Source organism: Ambystoma mexicanum, chromosome 11 (assembly GCF_040938575.1).
Source record: "Ambystoma mexicanum isolate Mex_15411 chromosome 11, UKY_AmexF1_1, whole genome shotgun sequence".
Classification (NCBI taxonomy): Eukaryota; Metazoa; Chordata; class Amphibia; order Caudata; family Ambystomatidae; genus Ambystoma; species Ambystoma mexicanum.
The window spans coordinates 154,352,132-154,372,694 of NC_090934.1; the positions used below are offsets into that span (position 1 = coordinate 154,352,132).

Genomic DNA, 20,563 nt, shown 5'->3' on the forward strand with positions numbered 1-20,563 from the left:
GGGGGGATCGACCACACGGACCACGAGGGCTCTCGTGATCCTGTAGAGGCTCAGATACGACAGATGGACACTCGCTAGATATACCTTAGTTTATACTGACGCAGAGTGAGCATTTTAGAACGTGGACTCGATAACGACCATTTTTAAACAATTGATTTAGTGGACCACACTGATCTCCCCTGATGATTACAATACCCATGGGTGGATTAAAATATACAATCTACTAGGTTTGAAGAGCTGATACAGCATCAGATACCTGACAGAATCTAATACTCAGTTCTGTCTCTACACCAACAGCTGATTAGTTGTGGTCCTGTTCGTGAATTTGTGTTCTTAGAAATGTATTCGAATGCCGGAACTGTTAGCGCTGAGGGACAGCTCTCTTCATACTATCCCTATTAGATAGGCGTTTCATCATACGCTTCCCAGGGACAGGCACTCCTGGCAGGGACAGGGTGTACATTGTTTTACCATATAACAAGTGTTCACTTACGATTGATATCCGCACTGTGATAATTTGTTCTGCCAATGAACTGTTGTTTTTGTGCTAAAAGGTATTATTAGGGATCAGGTTAATACCTTGATCTGATAAGCATTATGGAGTTGTTACCGGATGTGTGATGGTTCATTACTGTGTGTACTTACCCAGCATGAACAAGCATATAGGACAGGAATCTCCAGGCCTGTTCTCTCTTGTCAGGTTTGTAGATATAAGGGCTCTCCCACACGCCAAGATCGAGAGTCATGAACTGCTTCTGCGTCATCCAGACTGCGTAATATATAAATATGGCCAGCTGAAATAGACACAATAGAATGTTCCCATTCATGGCTGGATTAATCATTCGTTCATTGACTCATGGGTTTCAGGATTCAAAATCCTACACATTTGATGTCTTCAGAAATCCTATAACCACTATATAAAAAAAAAGATATGGCTTTAGGATAGGAATTATTACACAAAACGTATCCCATAGGAATCCTAGCACAGACATATCCCACTGCTCACCTAGAGATATCTTGGCCTTCTGTTAGGAAGGATGTCTCTTACTTCATCTCTTCTCCATAGATGTTAAATGAGCCCAGCATACCTGTTACTTGATTAGGTGTCTAAGTGAGTTGGGGGGTGATTTTAGCCCCCCTCTCTTGCTCAACTAATGATATTTATAGTCCTTCGAGCACCCCATACAGGGAAAGCTTCTCCTATTTTTTTTATTTTTATTATTGTTGTTTTAATCAAGATAAATCTTGACTTTTCAACATCAACATGAAATAATAAAATGTACAATCTAACATATGAAATCCTATTTAAGGAAATAAAATCAAGTATTATTTATAAAGCAATCAGAACACAACCTAACACAAATTATCTATATATTTACATTCACAAATTATCATCTCTATATATTTACATTCACAAATAGCACACTTAATCCTATTCTTCTCCTATTTCTGTTCCCCTTGTTTCAACATTGCGGCACAACTTGCCATTAGCGGAGGGCTGCAGGGACACTACAGCTTTTTTTAAGAAATATTTTACCTATTTTTGTGATATGTACTGATGACAGTGAATCATTTTTTTAAGCTTTTTCCGGTGCACTACTGTGCCCCTTTTTGGTCTTGGCACATTTTGGTATTGTAACCACCAAAATATTGGCAAAACATTGCTACTGTATAAAAACTTTAAAGGGGAATTTGGGAGCAGTGTATGGGATTGGCATGGCAAAATGCCAATGCTTGGCGATGAAATGGCCGAAGCACAGGCTGGGCCTTCACCCTCTCGTCGACGTCTGCAGGCCTGCTGCTGCTGCCGGTGAGCTGTGCGCGCTTCCTAAGTAAAAGCAAAATGACTGCATTTTAGATTAGCCTGTTAGATTTTCATGTGGATGCACCAATGCGTTTTTAAAGTTGAAATCCCGTCGGACTATGTTTAAGCGGCGGACTAATCCCTTTGGTCCTTTGTGTCGTGTCCGAAGGCAGAAGTAGTGCCACTGTGGAGCTGCAGAGCATAGTCCCTGGAAAGCGGTGACCTGCAGTGGGGTGCTGTCTTTAATACATGCCCTGCTTGGAATGGGTGGAAAAGGAGGCTGCCGAGAATGATTGGCCTTGTATGTCAATCCCACCATGCCCATGGCTGGCTTGCTTGCCTTTAATTCCTCTTCCGTGCGCTCTGTGTTTTGTATGAAACGTGGTGAGTGCGCTGGGGCCTGTGGCACTGCCCAATGATGGGGCGCGCACGCGGTGGCGTGACGTTGCACGTCGCCGCGTGCAGCATAAATAAACGGGGCGTTTCCCGGCCGCGCAAAGCGCCCGGGAAGCCCGAACCACAAGGACGTGTGAGGCCTTGGGGGATCCGGGGCTTGCGGACAGCGCTGGGGGGGCGCCAGTAACCACCAACAGGGCCTGGGGGTAGTGGGAGAATTGTGCATGTAGCCCCTGTCCTCCCTCTGTTGCCAGTGGGGTGGTAGTTATGGGATACAGGTGGTCTTTGTGAGGGTAATAATCGCGACTTTACGTTTCTAATCGCGGCAAAGAGGCCAGGGGTGAATGGGTAGGTGAGGCTTGCAAGTCGGGATGGATTGGGGTGGGGCGAGTGCAGGACAAGGTATCGCGGCAGGCAGGCCTGGGTTGAATGCATAAGCACGTCAATGATGGTCTAGAATAGTCAACGGCGCAATCTCTGTTGTCAGAGGAACTGCTCCCCGCAAGCACAACACGGCGCTGTGCCCGACACAGCCTGATGTGCATTCTGATGTGCCTTGAAGCGATGGTTGGGGAGGGGGAACAGGCAGGGTTCATGCTGTGTCAGGGCCTGTGGAAACAGGGGTCGGCTAATTGGGTAGCATAGTACTTTTGGGGGGTAGTTGCTAAGAGATCTTATTCACCAGGGCTATGGAAAGTCAGTCGCTAGGCCGTGGAGTTCATAGGCTGCATCAGGTGACTGACCATCAGGGCCGGCCATAAGGCCAGCAGTGCCCTGGGCGAGCTGGCGCCCACCTGGTTAACAGGGGGCGGGGCGGAAGGTGGCGGGGCCAGGATGGGCAATTATTATGATTTATTTATTTTTAAACCTCCTCGCCCCGGCGAGGAGGTTAAATAGGTGCCGTTAGCACCCTATTGTCATTGAATGAGCCCGCCATCGCGGGTTCATTCAATGACAATGAGGCGCCTGCCACACCTTCTGCCACCACGCCAGCTCGGGGGAGCGCTTGAAAGACACCCCGGAGCTGGCGTGGTGGGGGCTAATGGCGCCTTTTCTTGTGAAAAGTGTCCACGGCGGAGGGGCTCCTTTAAATGCACACACCGCCGTGGGCACCTTTTACAGTAAAAGGCCGCCTGCTGCGCCTTGTCCCACAACGCCAGCTTGGGGGAGCCCTTGAAAGACTCCCCCGAGCTGGCGTGGCTGGGGCAAAAGGCGCCCTGGGGGGGGCGTGGTGCCCCGGGCGGTCGCCCAGCTCGCCCCCCACTAAGGCCGGCTCTGCTGACCATCGCACTAGGTTTATAGCCGGGGGTTGGGGGGGAGGGCAGACGGGCCATAGCTACGGCGGTGCGAGCCCCCTGAGCAGCCCGATCCCCTTTCAACATTTCCTTTCTGCCCATATTCTTTGCACCTTGACTGGGAAATGGCCAGCACTTGTGTACCGGAACACACCGCCCTCCACTCCATCTCGCAGTTAGGTGTTCACCGTAGGCACCCCCGAGGATGGTGGGGGAAATGCAGCACAGTCCTATAGTCCATCCATCGGGACGTGAATTTAAATCCACGACGATAGGGTTGTGTTGCAACATGTGAGAAGGTTTTTACATGTGGGAATGGGGGACGTGGTTATGCTTGATGTGTTTGGTTGCAGGTCTCGGACAAGTACTGGGGGGCGAACCATAATGTCAGGTAGGCATTATCTTACATGCCGACTTAGAAGGAGCAGGAACGTCCAGTTAAGGTTCTGCAAGCAAAGGTAGGGTGGATGGGCGGCTACTGGGTCTGGGGAACGTTTTATGAGCCCCCAATTTAGCTGCCAGGCACAGTGCTGGCGCCGAAACACAGTGGGGAAGGGATTAGCTTGAGGTGTGGAGGGCGGGTCTAGGGGGACAGAGAGATATCCCTACAGAGGAGGGGGCGGGGGGGGTAACATTGGTGGGAGGCACACACCAGGTTTCAAAATGTAAAATGGAGCAGATGGAGGCACAAGGACGGTTTGTGACCCCATGGGTGTGCAGGTTGCGTGCACATTTCTTGTATCAGTGGCGGAGCCTTTCACATGAGAGTTGGAACATTTCAACGCGGGAGCTCGCGGCACACCGGCTGCCTTGCTAGGGTGACCAGGCGTCCCAGTTTGCCAGGACTGTCCCGGGATTGGGAAATCTGTCCCCCTGTCCCAAGAGTCTTTCTGTTTTAAAAACCCTGTCCCGGTTTTGGGCAAGGGGAGAGTGATAGTCCTGTTTTTTTTTTTTTAATCACTAACAATGACCAACTAGATAACCAGTATTAGATGTTAAGAATGTTGTCATTTTAGAATGGGTTGGAACCCCCAACGTTCCAGGTACAAGCCTTATGCATGAACTACTTGCACCACAGAGACGAGCTGAGCGGAAAGTACATAGCAAGATATGGGATGTCAAACCGAGCAAAAACACCTTTGTTATTAATATTTACTTTTTTTTTAGTGTTTTATAGTTGAGATGCTCAACATTTTGACACTAAATACCAATAACAGTCAAGTTCATTGTACAAATATAACAAAAAATAAATAATTCAATCAGTATCATGCTTGGTATTTACGTGCTTTTATCAACACTCTAAGTGCACAATTTGTATGCATATACTGTGGGAATGGCGGCGGAGAGAGGTCTGGTTAGGGGGCGGGGGAGTCCTTATTTTATGTTGTTGGCTGTCCCTGTTTTTGGTCTTCAAAATCTGATCACCCTACCTTGCAGGCATGTGAGGGTTGGAGTGAGCAACACGAGGCGGTTATGTGGGGATTGGCAGGGTCCCCCCAGGGGATATAAATGTCTAGGGCACCAATGAAAAAGTGTCCCACAGTTTCACATGGCAATTCATTCCTTTTGTGACACTGTTTGAGTAGTACCCAAGGGGGAGCTTTTTGAGAAAAATGTGATGCAAATTGTGCATTTTAAAGATATTTATTCAGCAACACTGATCAAAACTACTAGCTGCATAGTGAAGTAAATCAACAAACTGGCCCACATTGCCCCAAAATGTGGCCCACATTGATCCAAAAAAAAAAGAACCGCCCCACGACAAAATTTTGTATTTTTAGTTCGGGCATTTCCCTGTTGCCGTATAGTCCAGTCCGGGCCTGGGGATTGGATATGCCCATGATGTATGGTGTTTTGTCAGGCAAGACTGGAATGGCTTTGGGTCCCTAGTCAAGTGTTTTCAACACCGCAAATGAAGTGGTTGTGACGGGTTGACGGCATGAATGACAGCGAGCTGGAAGTGGTTGTGATGGGGTGCCGGCATGAATGACAGCGAGCTGGAAGGGGTTGTGACGGGGTGCTGGCATGAATCACAGAGAGCTGGATGTCTGGATGTGGTTGTGACGGGGTGCTGGCATGAATGACAGCGAGCTGGAAGGGGTTGTGACGGGGTGCTGGCATGAATCACAGAGAGCTGGATGTCTGGATGTGGTTGTGACGGGGTGCTGGCATGAATGACAGCAAGAGGAAGTGGTTGTGACGGGGTTCCAGCATGAATGACAGCGAGCTGGAAGTGGTTGTGATGGGGTGCCGGCATGAATGACAGCGAGCTGGATGTCTGGATGTGGTTGTGACGGGGTGCTGGCATGAATGACAGCGAGCAGAAGTGGTTGTGACGGGGTGCCGGCATGAATGACAGCGAGCTGGAAGTGGTTGTGACGGGGTGCCGGCATGAATGACAGCGAGCTGGAAGTGGTTGTGACGGGGTGCCGGCATGAATGACTGCGAGCTGGATGTCTGGATGTGGTTGTGACGGGGTGCTGGCATGAATGACAGCGAGCAGAAGTGGTTGTGACGGGGTGCCGGCATGAATGACAGCGAGCTGGAAGTGGTTGTGACGGGGTGCTGGCATGAATCACAGAGAGCTGGATGTCTGGATGTGGTTGTGACGGGGTGCTGGCATGAATGACAGCAAGAGGAAGTGGTTGTGACGGGGTTCCAGCATGAATGACAGCGAGCTGGAAGTGGTTGTGTCGGGGTGCTGGCATGAATGACAGTGAGCTGGATGTCTGGATGTGGTTGTGACGGGGTGCGGGGATGAATAACAGCGACCTGGAAGTGGTTGGGATGGTGTGCCGGCATGAATGACAGCGACCTAGAAGTGGTTGGACGGGGTGCCAGCATGAATGACAGCGAGCTGGAAGTGGTTATGACATGGTGCCGGCATGCCTAATTTGGTTATTACACATCTTCGTTTATTGCATGTCTTACTTTGGTGCATTTCGGGAATCACAGACAGTATAGCGGCACTGGCTGGAATTTCGAGAGTTGCAGTGCAACTACTGGATGGTTAGGGCAATGGGCACTGGGAGGACCAACTGACCTGGGGGGGTGTATGAGGCTTTCCACAATGGGGCAGGTCCTCTAGAACGCGGTGGGGCAGGGAACCAACAGAGAAGCGGCACAGTGACAAATGCCAATTTGTTCCATTGGTGACACTGTTGAGAAGGACCCAAAGGTTGGGGGGGGTGTTGTTCGATAGAATGTGAGGCAGAGTGTGCATTTTAAAGGATATTCATTCAGAAACACTGGTCGAAACTCCTAGCTTCGTGACGAATTAACTCAAAGTGGCCCACTCTGCTCAATAAACCATGCAAGAACTGGTATTTTGTGTTGGGGTTCGGACATTGCCCTATAGGACAGTCGGAGCTAGGCATGGGAGGGCAGGATAGGGGGTGCAAGCTTTCTCTGGGAGCAGGTGGGGGAGGGGACAGTGATGTGTGCGAATACTCAGAGGCACATGCTACAAACAGGGTGGAGTAGCTCGGTGGGGGTGGGTGCCTGCAGCGATGGGGGTTATAACACACATACTGCGTTTGACGGCGTATGTCTTTATCGCGCGGGAATCAATGGGCCATGAATATCTCTGGGGTGATATTACACCCTGGTGCCTATAAATGCAAAATGCAAACACAGTAAAGGCCAAAACTATTGGCATTGCCAATGCATGTTGTTTGTTTGCAGTGATAATGACTTCTTCAGGACGATATACTCAAAATGGCTGCTCTTCGTTGTTTAAGCCCTCTTGCTTGTTGGACTCCTTCCTGGCCTTCCAGCACAGGAATTGATTGCCATGTGTAGGCATGCACTTTCACGTGAGCGCTGCAACGGAAACCTGGTGGAAAGTGCAACGCATCGTTATAGTGGATACACATTTTTATTTCAACGGTGACTGTATGTCGCTCGCATTTCACAGTTAAACCATCTGGAATGACACACCAAAGTAGCAATGAGTCCAAAACTAGAGTTTAAAAAATCATGTTTACTTGAATTTGTATCTCCAGAGGAAAAGGGCAGCTTTGCACTGGACATAAAAAGCTGTGTCACTGATGAAATTGTTGTTATTGTTATTGGCATTTATATAGCGCCCTATATATCATTGGTATGATTTCAAGGCACTTGTGGTTTAACCGCCCTTGAAGACCGTAGTCCAGGTGAAAATATACCAAAATGTCACCTCCAGAATTCCGACTGCCAAAACATCCAACTTGTTTTTTTTCTTTTCCGATCCACCTTAGACCACATATATATGTGGTGGGAGGGGGGTATGGGATATAATACAAGTATAGGGGGCCTGCGGAGGTCTCCCCCCGCATATGTATGTGTTGTAATGGGGGTTGAAAAAACAAAAGGCTTTTTCGGCCGTCAGACTTCTGGGGGTCGCAGTAATCGCATAGATTCATCCAGGTCAGTCGACACTGTAGAATACAGTGCTTGGGTGCACTCGATTTGTGTGCAGCCAGTGTGATTTGCGTGATGGTGGCTGCATCCTAACACCAGGTGCGGTGGTAGTAAGAGATCAGTCGAATGGGTGCAGTTAGGTGGTTGGTTTCTGAGACTGCATTCTGGCTGCATTCGGCCTGTGTAGGACGTTTATGTGTGCTGCAGGCCAATGTATTCCTGGGGTATAGCTGCATTCTAACAGGTTGTTGAGGTGTTCATGGAGAATTGTTTGTACGTGTGCAGCTTGGCCGAAATTGATCTAGGGGTAAAGATGCGCTCTATTGTTTGTTGGTGTAAAGTGTGGAGTGAGCGTGGTGGTAGGAGAGGTGTCTGGAGTGGATGATTTACTCTTAGGGGCCCACTATTCCTGATTACATTCTGGGTCTAGATGAGCTGGCAGTGATCATCTTCATATTTCGCGGTAGCATACGCTGAGGTAGATTCACAGGTTGGGATCGGAGTTATGATTTGCACGGTCAGAGGGTCATTATTGTTAGGCTTAGCATTGTGTGTCATGGAGCCCATTTTCCGGGTCCCAGGTTGTGGTTTATGGTGGGTTACAGGGTAGGTCTTGGCAGGATACTGGTCATAGGTCGGGATATATCTTGTAGTCCTACCGAGGCAGTGGTGCTAAAGGACAGGCTGGATAGGGTTATTGTAGAGCCCGGTTGTTTTAGTGCTTTGGGTGGGTTTGTATGTTAGGTATGTAGTCAAGCAAGATATGGAGTGAATGGGTATGATCAACTTGATGGCACGAGAGGCTACTGGGCCTGTGAAGTGGTATCATGAAGCGGAGAGTCAGCAGATGCATATCCTAGACCCTGCAGGACACTAAGGCTGCCAACTGTGGCCTCACAGGTCCTAATTCTACCTTGATGTCTCATTGGTCGGTTTTTGTGATCCCTTCCGTCGGTATCCCTAGAAACACTTGTTGGCCGTCTGTAAATACTTGCCAATTCAATGTCATTGAACTTATAATTCTAGAATTTTGGTGAGTTTCGGCGGCCTTAGACGCTCCTAATCCTTGTTTACGGAAAAGCCAAGTTTTTAGAGCTTTACGGAAGGCCATGTAGTCTAGGGTGTGTCAAATATGAGTATGGAGTGAGATCCACAGAGTTGGAGCTAAGGTTCAGTAGGCAGATACTCCAATCCTGGATGAATTGGAGGGTGGAATCACTAGTAAGAAGTCATTGCTTGACCTTAGGGTGCGTGATGGGTGGTAGGGTGTAATCATCTCTTGTAAGTATGCTGGGCCGGTCTAGTGTTCTGCTCGGTGGGTAATGCAAAGGATTTTGAAAGTGGCCCTTTGTCCAATAGGGAGCCAGTGAAGGGTGTGGAGAGCGGGGGAGATGTGAGCCCTGTGTCCCAGTGCAAGAAGGAGCCGGGCGGCAGCGTTTTGGGCTGTTCGGAGTTTGTTAAGTTGGTATGCCGGTGTACCCAGATACAAGGAGTTGGCATAGTCCAGTCTCGACATAATGTTGGACATTATAGCAGCAAGACTGTTGGAGTAGGTGAGGTAAGGGAAAATGCATCTTAGGAGCTTGAGGTGGTAGTGACAGGATTTTGATACATTATTGATCTGATGGCAAAGGGTTAAGTCCGAGTTCATAGTGCAGTCAATGTTTTTGACTATTTCGGAAGTAGGAGGGGGGGTGCCAAGGGAGAGGGGCCATGGGAGGGGTTGCGGGAGAAGGGCAGTGTTGCCGCACACCATCTCCGTTTTATCTGGGTTCAGAAGGAGGTGGTTTCCTGTCATCCATCGGTCAATGTCTCTGAGGCAAGCTTCAAGGTCGGGTTGTGGGTTGAAGCTTGTTCTGGGAATTCTCAGGATAATTTGGGTATCGTCAGCGTAGTTGTACATGGGGAGGATATGCGCAAGGATGATCCCTGGTAGAGTGGTCAGATAGAGGTTGAAAAGGAGAGCAGAGAGGCAGGCGCCTTGTGGTACTCCAGTGTTCACAGTGCCAGTGGTTGAGAGAAAAGGGGAGAGGAAAGTGATTTGTTTCCGGTTGTTGAGGAATGAGGTAATCCATTTGAGGACCGAGCCTCAGATTCCTAGGGAGTGGAGTCAGTCAAGGAAGATAGAATGGTAAACGGTATCAAAAGTGGGTGACAAGTCAAGGAGAACCAGCGCTGCACAGCCCTCTGAGTCTGCCGAGACCTTGAGATAATCCCAGATCGAGATCAGAGTGGTTTCTGTTCCATGGCGTGGCCTGAAGCCTGATTGAGGGGGGTCGAGTAGGTTGTTGGATTCTACGAAAATGGTTGAGATGAGAGTATGCAGCGCAGTCAATGAGTTTCGCCAAGAATCGGTTGTCGGAAATCAGCCTGTAATTCTTACACTCAAGGGGGTCGAGGGATGCCTTTTCAGAAGAGGTTTGACATGCACTATTTTAAAGGTCTCAGGAAAGATGCCAGAGGTGAGGGAGTCCTTTAGAATGGACTTTGCTTGAATATTTCTTTCAGAAGAGAGGCCGGACAGGGGTCAAGGGGGGATCCAGAGGGTCTGCTGCCGGATAGTAGAATAAGGAATTTGTCTCTCCAGATAGGGTTGAAAGAGTCGAAAGATGGCATTTTGGCAGTCGGAGAAGTGGAGTCAGGAGGAACAGGTGTGAGCCAGGGGGTGGGGGTTTAACATGTGTTATTAAGGGTTGCCATCCTGTCTAGAGATATGTTGTAGAAATGCAGTGAGATGGAGTCGCAGAGCGTTTGCGTAGCGTAGGCATGGTCAGGGCGGAGGTGCAGGAGGGTTTCAAGAATTCGGAGATGATCCTGTGGAGCGCTTTGCTGCTGTTGCGACAGTTCAGTATTCGTTTATTGTAATAGGCCTTTTTGGCCTTTCGGATCTCGGATTTGTTATTAAGGTGGTGAGCGAACATAGATCTACTGAGAGGGGTTTTAGATGTTTGCCATCTGCGCGAGAGTTATTTTGGCTTTTTAAGTTCTTCAGGTGGGGCATGAACCATTTGGGGGATGCTCCTTTGTGAGAGGCTGCAGGGCGTGATGGGGTGAGAGGCAGTAGTGATTCTTTAAGCCAGGAGTCAAAGGATTCGATGGTTAATGGTCTATCTTAGGTCGACGGTGCTGGGAGACTGTGTAGCAGGGCTTCCACAAGGTCAGGGAGTACCTTTGCGGGCAGGGTGAGCCTTGGGTGGAGGATGTGGAGTGTGGACAGAGAAAGGGATGGCAGAGTGATCTGTCCAGATGAGTGGTTTGGGACTAGATACAGAGACAAGGACATAGGAGCTGAAGATTCCATCAAGCGTTTGACCTCCAGAGTGGGTTGGACCTGTGATATGTCTGGAGTGGTTGAGTGCCTCCAGACTGGCAACCACGGGTTGGGTCATGGAGTTGTTTGGCACATCTAACCAGATATTGAAGTCCCTCTGTAGTGTGAGTGTTGGGTGGTTTAACTGAATGTTAGTTAGCGAGTTGGACTATGAAATTCCACTCACTGTTTTTAAAATATCAACTAAGTAATAGCTTCAATTGCCGAAAGGTTTCCATGTACAATGTAAAAAGCACCAGCTATAAACTGAGTGATATAGATAATGAACTTTGCTTTGAAAACCTTTAAACACTTGTTGGGTTCAGAAAGGCCAGTTTTAGGAATTGTTGTGAAGTGATAAGTAGTAAAAAAAAATTACCTGTCAAAATGACTTAAAAAAAGTGTAACAGTTTCTAAAAGTTGACCAGGAGCACAGACCATTGTTTAGAAAGAGTTAGAAATGTTCTACAAATTGTAAAAAAAAACAGTTCACAACATTTTGTTCAGGTCATTTTGTTACTGGCAGTCCAGCCTCCTGCAAGTAGTGAGTGGGGGGGGGGGGGGTTGTGGAGGAGAGAAGAGATGAAGATTGCGGGAGTGGAGAGGGGGTTTGCGATGTTGGCATACAGTGTAGAATATGGATTCGACTTATGGGGTCTTTCCAATTGTAGTGGCATATTACTTTTTTTTTTAAAAAGGCCTCTATGAGAAGGCCTTTTAGAGTCTTTCAATATAGTATTGGTAACATAGCTCTGTAAATTGAACACTCACTGCCTGGGGGAATAGTTTGTGAGTTAAGTGTTCGCCTCTCACATGGGGTCAGTAGGCACTTCACAAGCTGGACCCCCGCGGCACGGCTGGCTCAGCCTTCTGTGGTCAAAAAACAGAGTGACATGTATTGAGGTAACAATAAGGCCTGTTATTACAGCGCTTAGAGGCTGGAGGAATCTGGCATGAAGTGCTATATAAAAATACCAATTATTATTATCATCCTTGTTCAGCCTGCAGCTCGTAGTATTGAATCTCGGCTGACCCGGCTTACCCTCTATCCCGCCCAGGCCAATAGACTGACTGCCATTTAGTTTAGTAATGCTTGGGAAGCGGAAAGAGCTTCTGTAGCAGGTCCCAGTGTAAAAAGCTAATTATTGTTCTTTTGGTGTCTTGTAGGAAATTAGAATTCACAAACCCTATGGACCCGGGGATAACACAGGGGCAATGCATTTGTCTTGGAAGCCAGACAATGCAGAGCGTCACGGGTCTGAATCCTGGTTCCACGCTTAGAGGCTGGTCTCTGGCATGAAACTCAGTATAAAAGCTCAATTTATTTTATTTTATGGCCTTCCCATTCAATTCCCAATTTGATTCCGACTTGCTTTCCCACAGGACCCCTAAAGGCAAGATTTTGTATGGGCCTAGGTTATGGTCTTATTGCGTTTGAGATACATGTGTCCCCCCCCCCAGTCAATGCATGCCCAGATAATGTCTGTCTGTCTGGCCTTGTTTTGTCATTTCTACTGGACCAAACCACACTTCCTTTCATCAGTGTTTTAATGCCACAACCCCCTTTAGCCTATATACCTTCAGGATGGTCCAAACCAAGCGTGACACCCTGGGGTACACCTCCTCATTACCTCAACGATGCTTACGCAGATGATGAAGATGGGGGGAGGGATGCAGTTGGCTCTCTCCAGGTAGGTATCGCGAACATCTTCCGGGAGTATCCACTTGGAGATGTACTTGTGGATCCTGTCGCAAGTGGCGCAAGCCTGGCATCTTCCTTCCTCCTCCTGTTTCACGTTGGTGTCTTCTTCTTCTTCGTCATCGTCAATATTCACCCTTTCATGCGCCATGTTAGGCTAAGCCGGGCGACCACCCGGGGCATAGGACCTGTTGCAGAAATAAACATGCAAATATTACTATGCAATAAAATAAAATCTGCCTCTAGCAAAGAGAGGTCAAAGGGTAATCGCATGATTATGCCTGGGCTTGAACCGCAAGGATCGGAATGGTCTATGCGCCAACTCCAGGCCTCGGGGGCCGGAAATATGTTGGATTTTCCAGATAACTACCGTTAATATTCATGAGATAAATTTGCATACAATGATTCTAAATGCGTCAGGCTTTCGGCACTTGAGGCCTGGATTTGGACAACCTCTATAGGAAAATATGGCTATTTCAGGTCAAACCGGTGCCTCTGGGGAGTGGAGGGCTGGGGCAGAATCCGCCATTTGCATGGCCTATGCAAGGTCTTGTGCCTCTTCGGAAAAAGTGCCATCTTGGAGCTCCCCCTTCTATCACTGGGGATCATACCTGAATTCACCATAATGTCAGGCACAAATTCGAAATTTTGGGCAAAAAACGAAATTTCAGGCTGGAAAACAAAATGCAAAAAATCTGCTCTGCTCGAAAAGCAAAATTAGGGGCGGATGGTGTCTATTTCACTTCACCAGTCGTAAATTTGCCCGCCAAAGCTGCAGCCATCATTAGGTAAATCACACACATGCTACAGCTTGCTGTTTGCACATATTCTCGGGAGGATAGCTCAGGGGCAACGGGCTTGCCTTGGGAGCAAGACCAAACAGAGCAACACAGGTTTGATCCCCGGGGCGCGCTTAGAAACGTCTGGGTGTTAAGCGCGTTATAAATAACTTATCATATCATATCATTTTGTAAGCGTGCATGCATGCAAAGATATGTGTCACGTGTCAGCAAATGGATCCTCCTTGTAAAGTTCAAATAATGGAGAACAAAAACCTACAGAGTTCGAAAAAACGCTCCTTCAGTCCCTCCCCCTGCCCCAGCCCTCCGGGTCACTATATCGAATGGATTTGAGTCATGGTCCCTGCTGACAAGTGTACTTTTCTCTCACACATTAATCAGTGTCGTCATGCTGTGGGCACGCTCAGGCTCGCCATGGGACACATCAGTAAGTAGGTTATGTAAATCATATTACCACCAACAATGTCCAATGGAAGCAGCTGCAGCCATTGCAACTCGAGCAGACTCATGAATGAAAGAGGCCTGGTATGTACTGAGAATTGTGTATATTGTTCACGGTAGGAGGTCACAACAACCAAACAAGGAGTAGCACACACACATTTAGCTCCTAGCAGCAAGGGTCCTGTTAATTTGACCGCAACAGTTACCGGGAGCTAGTTTAGCTTTCCCAGGCCAACTGGTGTCATGCAATTATACCTTTGCAACATTAAGTCGGTGTAGGATATGGTTACGTCGACAAGGCAAAATGGTTCCCACATAATGGAGCAAAGGCTATAGTTTGCTTCATGGGTTGAAGTTAGATTTACTGCACCCTATGTACGAGTCCCTCATCGAGCAGAGTTAGTCCTGCTTACTGGGCGACGCTTGATAGCAAGGAAATGCCTTTATTTCGATCCCTGATCTGGTAACCCTATCGAGAAGGCATAGCCTTCCTAGTCTGCATGACCTTTAAGGCACAGTGGGACACAGGCGATGGAAACTCAGCTGGTGCAATACACCCCTTCAGCCATTGTATCCTACTGTGCTGTCCATTGGGCAAATGAATGGATACAATTGGTTTAGTTGACTTATTTCTGCTATGTACAAATGTTTGGGGCGGTGCTGAAAATTGAGGAAAAAAATGGACTCTGGGATCCCGTCTGCTCTATGCAGGAGGTGGAGTGGCTGGCATGATGAGGATAGGGCTTGGGCTGGAGTCATGGAAAGCAAGTAATATGCTTGTAAAAGGTGTGTAAAAAGAAGGGGATTAAAAACTCTTTTTATAGAGATGTCTTTGAAAGGCAGAAATTGGATAGTAAGCCAACCTCACTATTAGATAGATAGATATGAAACAAACACCATCAAAGTTAGGGTACGTTTAAAAAGGATTGGCAAAAAAAAACCTTCACCTGAAATGTTGAATAGAACATTTCATTTGAGCTAAATGACACATGCCACAGCGCCACCTAGTAGCCATTGCAGGAGGTTCACCTCCAGTTCAGAGCCACATCAGCAAGGCATTGTGGGTATGCCTGTAGCTTAAATGCAAGCCTTTTGCTCCAGAAAATTGCCTTTGTCTTACAGGGCAGTGTGCCTTTATACCAACCTTTATCAACCCAAGAGAGGCATTGCTCAAGACTGCGTGCAACTGCAACCTGGTTTCAGACTTATTTGGGATCATCTGCGTAGTATGGGCTGGCAGCCTTTTGGTAGGAGCGTTGGTGCAATTTTAGCAAACACCAGATACATTACGGTGTGTTTAAAAAATGATTGGAAAAAAACCTTCACTTGAAATGTGAAATGGAATGTTCCATTTGAGCCAAGACTATATTGTGTTGATTGAGCTATGTTTAATGTAGCACTGCCCTCTAAGGCAGCATTAATCGATTAAAGGCTTGAGATACTCTTCAACTTTTACCGAAGCCTTACATTAGGCGATCCAGTGGTTAATTTCATGTCTGAAGGGTATTCAATGGGGTGATGAACGTGTCGATAACCAGGGCAAGCAGTTGCTTGACTGGAGGGTTACGGGGTTGTGTGGCTCGTTGGGAGTTGAGAGGTCTTATATATTGGGAGGCAAGCGAACAAGTACAATTAGGTTAGTTTTACAAGTTGTGGGGGTTGCAGTAATGTACAGGAGTCTTTTGCGAAATTTCTGTCATGCCAAATGTTACCACTGACTGAGAAAATTTACGCAGTTGTGGCATACATTCTGTTCAATGAAAATGGGCGATCTGCCCAGGTCAGTCAGTGAGAAGAACGTGAAGTCCTGTGGTTCAAATCAAAATATACTTCTACTCTTAACAACATGTGATTTGTAACCCTCTTCTGTTTGCCTCAAATGTGTTGAGTCGACCGATGGCCGGTCACGACTAGAATCGTCTTTGCTTCACACCTCAATCAGAGCGGGTAATAATTGTTGGGATTTAATTAGTAACTAGGAAATGTTTCATCTGATTGGATCAGGAGTGCTAAAAAAAATACCTTTTCACAGTTCATAAAGTCATCATCTCTATGACTAGGGTAAGCGTGTGATGGAAACAGCCAGGGGGTGTTGTGCATTGTCTAGAATAAGTCAGGGGACCTGGTAGGCATGGCAGGCAGGACCAGGTGTCTGGGTGGTTTGTTAGACAGTAGTGTGGGATCGTCAGCAAGGGTTGGATGGATGCATGGATGGGTCCAGATAAGGATCTTTAGTGAGCAGGTTCTGCTGGATGTCAGGAGGTCCTTCTGAGCAGTTTGTGTTTCTACAGTTCCATGCAGTGAGTGATCTCCAGTTCCTCACTGGGAATCTTCTACACAACACTCGTCTGACTCTTAGACCTGGACATCCTAGGTACTTAACTGTCCGGCATGGGGACTATCAGGTCATCGTCTAAAAGGATGGCCAGTGCTTTTGGTGTTAATAAGATATGCCTGGATGCAACATTGGGTGTGACCGTGATGTGCACATGCCTCTACTCACTATTTCCCCAGTACCACAGTGGCCACATTTGCAGGAGCACATCACACCCCATAGATGCCAAACTGCATTCACAATTCAACAACCCCGCCCAGTGTCTTCAACCAGGTTACTTAACAAATGCAACACAAACATGCACTGCAATCTCGTATTATAGTTCCAAAGGAACTTTAAGATCAGGGGGACTTCCTGGTATGCCTGCTGTCATTATTCAGACATCACATGAACATTAAAGGATACACCGGCAGGGCTATGTTTTCAAGCAACACTAGACTCGCAGCATTTGGTGGACAAATGCATGGAAACATCATACGATTACACCAATACCAACAGCGTTTAAAAAACACAAATCTTATTTTAAAAAATGCATAGCCTTCCCTTCGTTTCCCTCCCCCTTTACCCTTTTATTCGTGAACCCACAGTTCACCCCAGGCGTAGACGTCAGCTCCTTCCCTCAGTGGTAAAGGGTAGGATGTACAAAGTTCTGTGACATGTTTGTGGGGCAGGACATCAGATCCTTTTCCTTATGCAAAGAAGAGCTGGCTCTACAGGAGAGCCGGCGCTTTCAATACTTTCAAGTTCGTCACTGGCTGATGGCCCCATCTAACAAGTAAGCAGCTCTAAGAGCGCTCACGTCGTTTGAGCAATTCCTGACTTCTATCTCGGGAGAACATTTGATTTCTAAAATATACAAGCTCTTAACTGATGAAGCTTAGCAAAACGTCCCCACATATCAGTTGGCCTGGGCAAAAACCCTTCGGTTCAAGGCAACAGAGGAATTGTGGTCCCAACTCTGGTCAGACATCCCCAGAATGACTAGGACATAAAAATCAGGGAATTTTGGTTCAAACTATTGTTCCAATGGCTCCATACCCCTGAGTGACTACACCTTATCTATTCCGGTCTCTTGTTGGAGGGAATGTGGCGTGAGAGGGGATTGGATACACGTTTGGTGGTTGTGTACCAAATTTCTCCAATTCTGGAAAGAGGTGAAGAGGAACATGGGGCAATGTTCGCTCTCCCAGCGGAAATACTTAGAAGTGAATGTCTCTTGGGAATGGCACAACAGGACAAAAAACTTTGGCCGAAATACAAGAGGAAGGACTTCAATATTCTCCAGTTGGCGGCTCCACTGATGGTGTCCCAGAAATGGAAGTCTACGGATCCTCCGCATAGTAAAGACTGGTATCATGAAGTTTGGAACTTTGTTTCTCTGGAATGGGTCACCGATATGATTCAAGGGGATCAGGACAAATTCTCGATGGACTGGGTGCCGATTTTGAATTTCCTTCATGGGGACTATATGGAACAATACTGTCCGCAGAACATAAGAATATTGGGCATACCTTGAGCATTGTTATAGGCTAGGCATCCTGTGTACTAGGAGGGAAGGGGAGGGGAGATAGGGTGAAAGAGGTGAAGGGGGAAGAGATCATCTGGGAAGAAGGGGGGCGGGGAATTGCTAAGTTTGCTTCAGTTTTGTTTTTTTATATTTGAAAACCCAATTAAAATAAACTGCAAAGCCATTTTTTATTCATCATGAACACACATATTTTAAAAAAAATATGTGTACTTATGTAGTTAAATAAAGGGAGTAACAGTACTCTTTTGATAACAAAAGAACACAGAATAGATAAGAAATCAGATTTGACACGACCCAGTGAGCTTCTTACAATGGGGTGAGTGCGAGTGACATTCTGACCAGGTTGTGGAAGGTAGTAAATGGAACAGTCACTGAGAAACCATACATGGGTGGACCTACATAGATTAAGCACAACCAATATCAGACATGTGTAAGTGCAGGTAGGCGGTACGGCTACCTGTGTTAGGTATGTGACCATGATGGATTAAGTGCTAGAGTGGAGGCAGAGAAAGTGAGGGACAGAGGCAGGATAGAAGAAAGGCAAACATGTTTGCTGGAAGGTAGATGAGAGGTAGGTTAAGAGGGCAAGCCAGAGCGAGTAGGTGGCTTTTAGTTTGGCTTTGAACAAATCGGCGTGGGCTGTTACTTCCATGTAAGAGAACTCCATGCAAGTGGAGCAAGAAGAGAGAAAGAGCCGAAGTGAGAGGAAACACTGGCAGGGTGAGGTGCCACCGGGGTAGTTGAGGAGGCAGAGCGGAGATTGCGAGAAGGCTTGTAGAGTTGGATAGAGGAGGATAGATAAGGTGGTACTTTACAATGGATAGATTTATATTGCGTTGCCATTAGAATTTCGTCTCAGAGGCCTACTTGCAATTTGCGTAGGTTATGATGCGTTAATAGGTATATGTACTGTGCCAGTCACCGCCATGGTGGTCTCAGAGCACTGATACTTGGTTGGAAAGTGGCAAATGATGCTCCCGCCTGGGGTAGCCACACCTTAGTTTGGGGAGGAATGGCAAAGGTCCTCTGGGGAAGGGAAGGGTGAACCCATAGGATGGATCTGTGCTAAGTATTTAGAAGCAATATCTAAACATATCTAAATCTGAGCCTTATGGGTAGTCAGGTGGGAAAACACATCATTTTGTGTGTGCATGACTTACTCATATTTTCATTGCCTGCATGTGCACTGCAGCTGTTTGACAGCTCTAATCACATCTCAAGATCTAGTCACTATTGTAAAGTTCTCTCCATTTCCTTCAGCATTTCCCCTCCTGAAGACATTATGGGCCTAATTCCCAAAGTGTTTTCCAATGGGGTTTTGTCATTATAAAATGCTTCTGTGAATTAGCAGGGACGCCATTTCACCAAAATGCCAGGGGTAGCGGAAGTGACATCACTCGGCCCTTGACCTCTAATGACATCACATGACGTGATGTGTTTGACCCCACCCCAAAGTGACATCATGGGAAGCGATGGAACACGGCCTTTCACCCCTTGACAAAAAAGGAAGTGGTATCACTTAGCATTGTTTCTAAGTACACTTTGAAAAATATGGTTAGAATTTCACTGTAAAGTGATATACATTTATACAAGAATGGATCACCATATGTATCATTAATATCAGCGCGTATAAGCCCATATTACCAAATTACTGTGAATGCAAGCAGGCATCCAAGGCCAAACGATAATGTTGTGTTATTATGTAGCACTTACGCTTAAGCGCTTCATATAGAACAAATATACATACAATATCACCCAATCTGTGTTGGAACTCATTTATCGACCTCAGCAGGATGAAAGGCTGAGTTGACCTTGCTGGGATTCCAACCTGCAACCTTCAGATCACACACACATTGCAGCAGCAAGCGCTCAACTCACTGAGCTATATTACCAGTTATACCTAGCAGAAAAACAGCCACTCCAGAAACAAAGAGCCACATGCTGCTGGCCACAGCTCAGGAGCCTCATTTTAATTAAAAAAAAGAAGTCCGTTTAGTAAAACATTTTTTAGGGGTAGCAAGGAAGACCACAGGGGTAGGAAGGGAGACCTCAGGGGTCGCACCAGCGACCCCTGGCGACCCCTAAATGACGTCCCTGTGAATTGGGCCCTATATTTTCAAACGTATTCATTGAAGTAAGCCCTACTTGAATGCCTGCCACGAGGCTTGTGGTGGAGAAGGCGGAAACTGGAAGACTGTGGGCTGCTTCTTCAAGAGTGAAGTGCTTATTCACTGCTCTGGGCGGAGAGGCGAGGAGAATGTTTGTTGGGTGGAGCAGAGGTTAAACTTGTTAACCACACACTGCTGACTTTATTTTTAGAAGTCTCCATGAGAGGACATGGGAAAGCTTCTGGTGCCTGCCAACGCCTTCCCAGCGAATCCAAGGTTTTTATCAGGCACCCCCAGGTTTAGTCAATTGCATAGGGCATCACGTGTGACCCTATAGCCCTTGGAGTGCATAGCCGGCATCCCAGCATCTTTTGAGGTGCTGAGTGGGCTAACAAGCTTTCTTGCAGCCCATGAGGTGCAGAGGGGCGGGAAAACATGAATCCCTG

General features: G+C 47.2%; 1 protein-coding gene across 1 annotated transcript in view; it reads right to left on the reverse strand.

Annotated features, from left to right (window-relative positions):
• Window positions 1-20,563, reverse strand: part of RHBDL2 (rhomboid like 2) — a 137,136-nt gene that overhangs the window by 43,291 nt on the left and 73,282 nt on the right. Inside the window, exons 2-3 of the mRNA XM_069622676.1 lie at window positions 12,838-13,093; window positions 646-794 (exon numbers count right to left, since the gene is read on the reverse strand). Coding sequence (XP_069478777.1) covers window positions 646-794; window positions 12,838-13,056 — 368 coding nt within the window. The 5' untranslated portion in view covers window positions 13,057-13,093. The remainder of the gene's footprint in view (window positions 1-645; window positions 795-12,837; window positions 13,094-20,563) is intronic.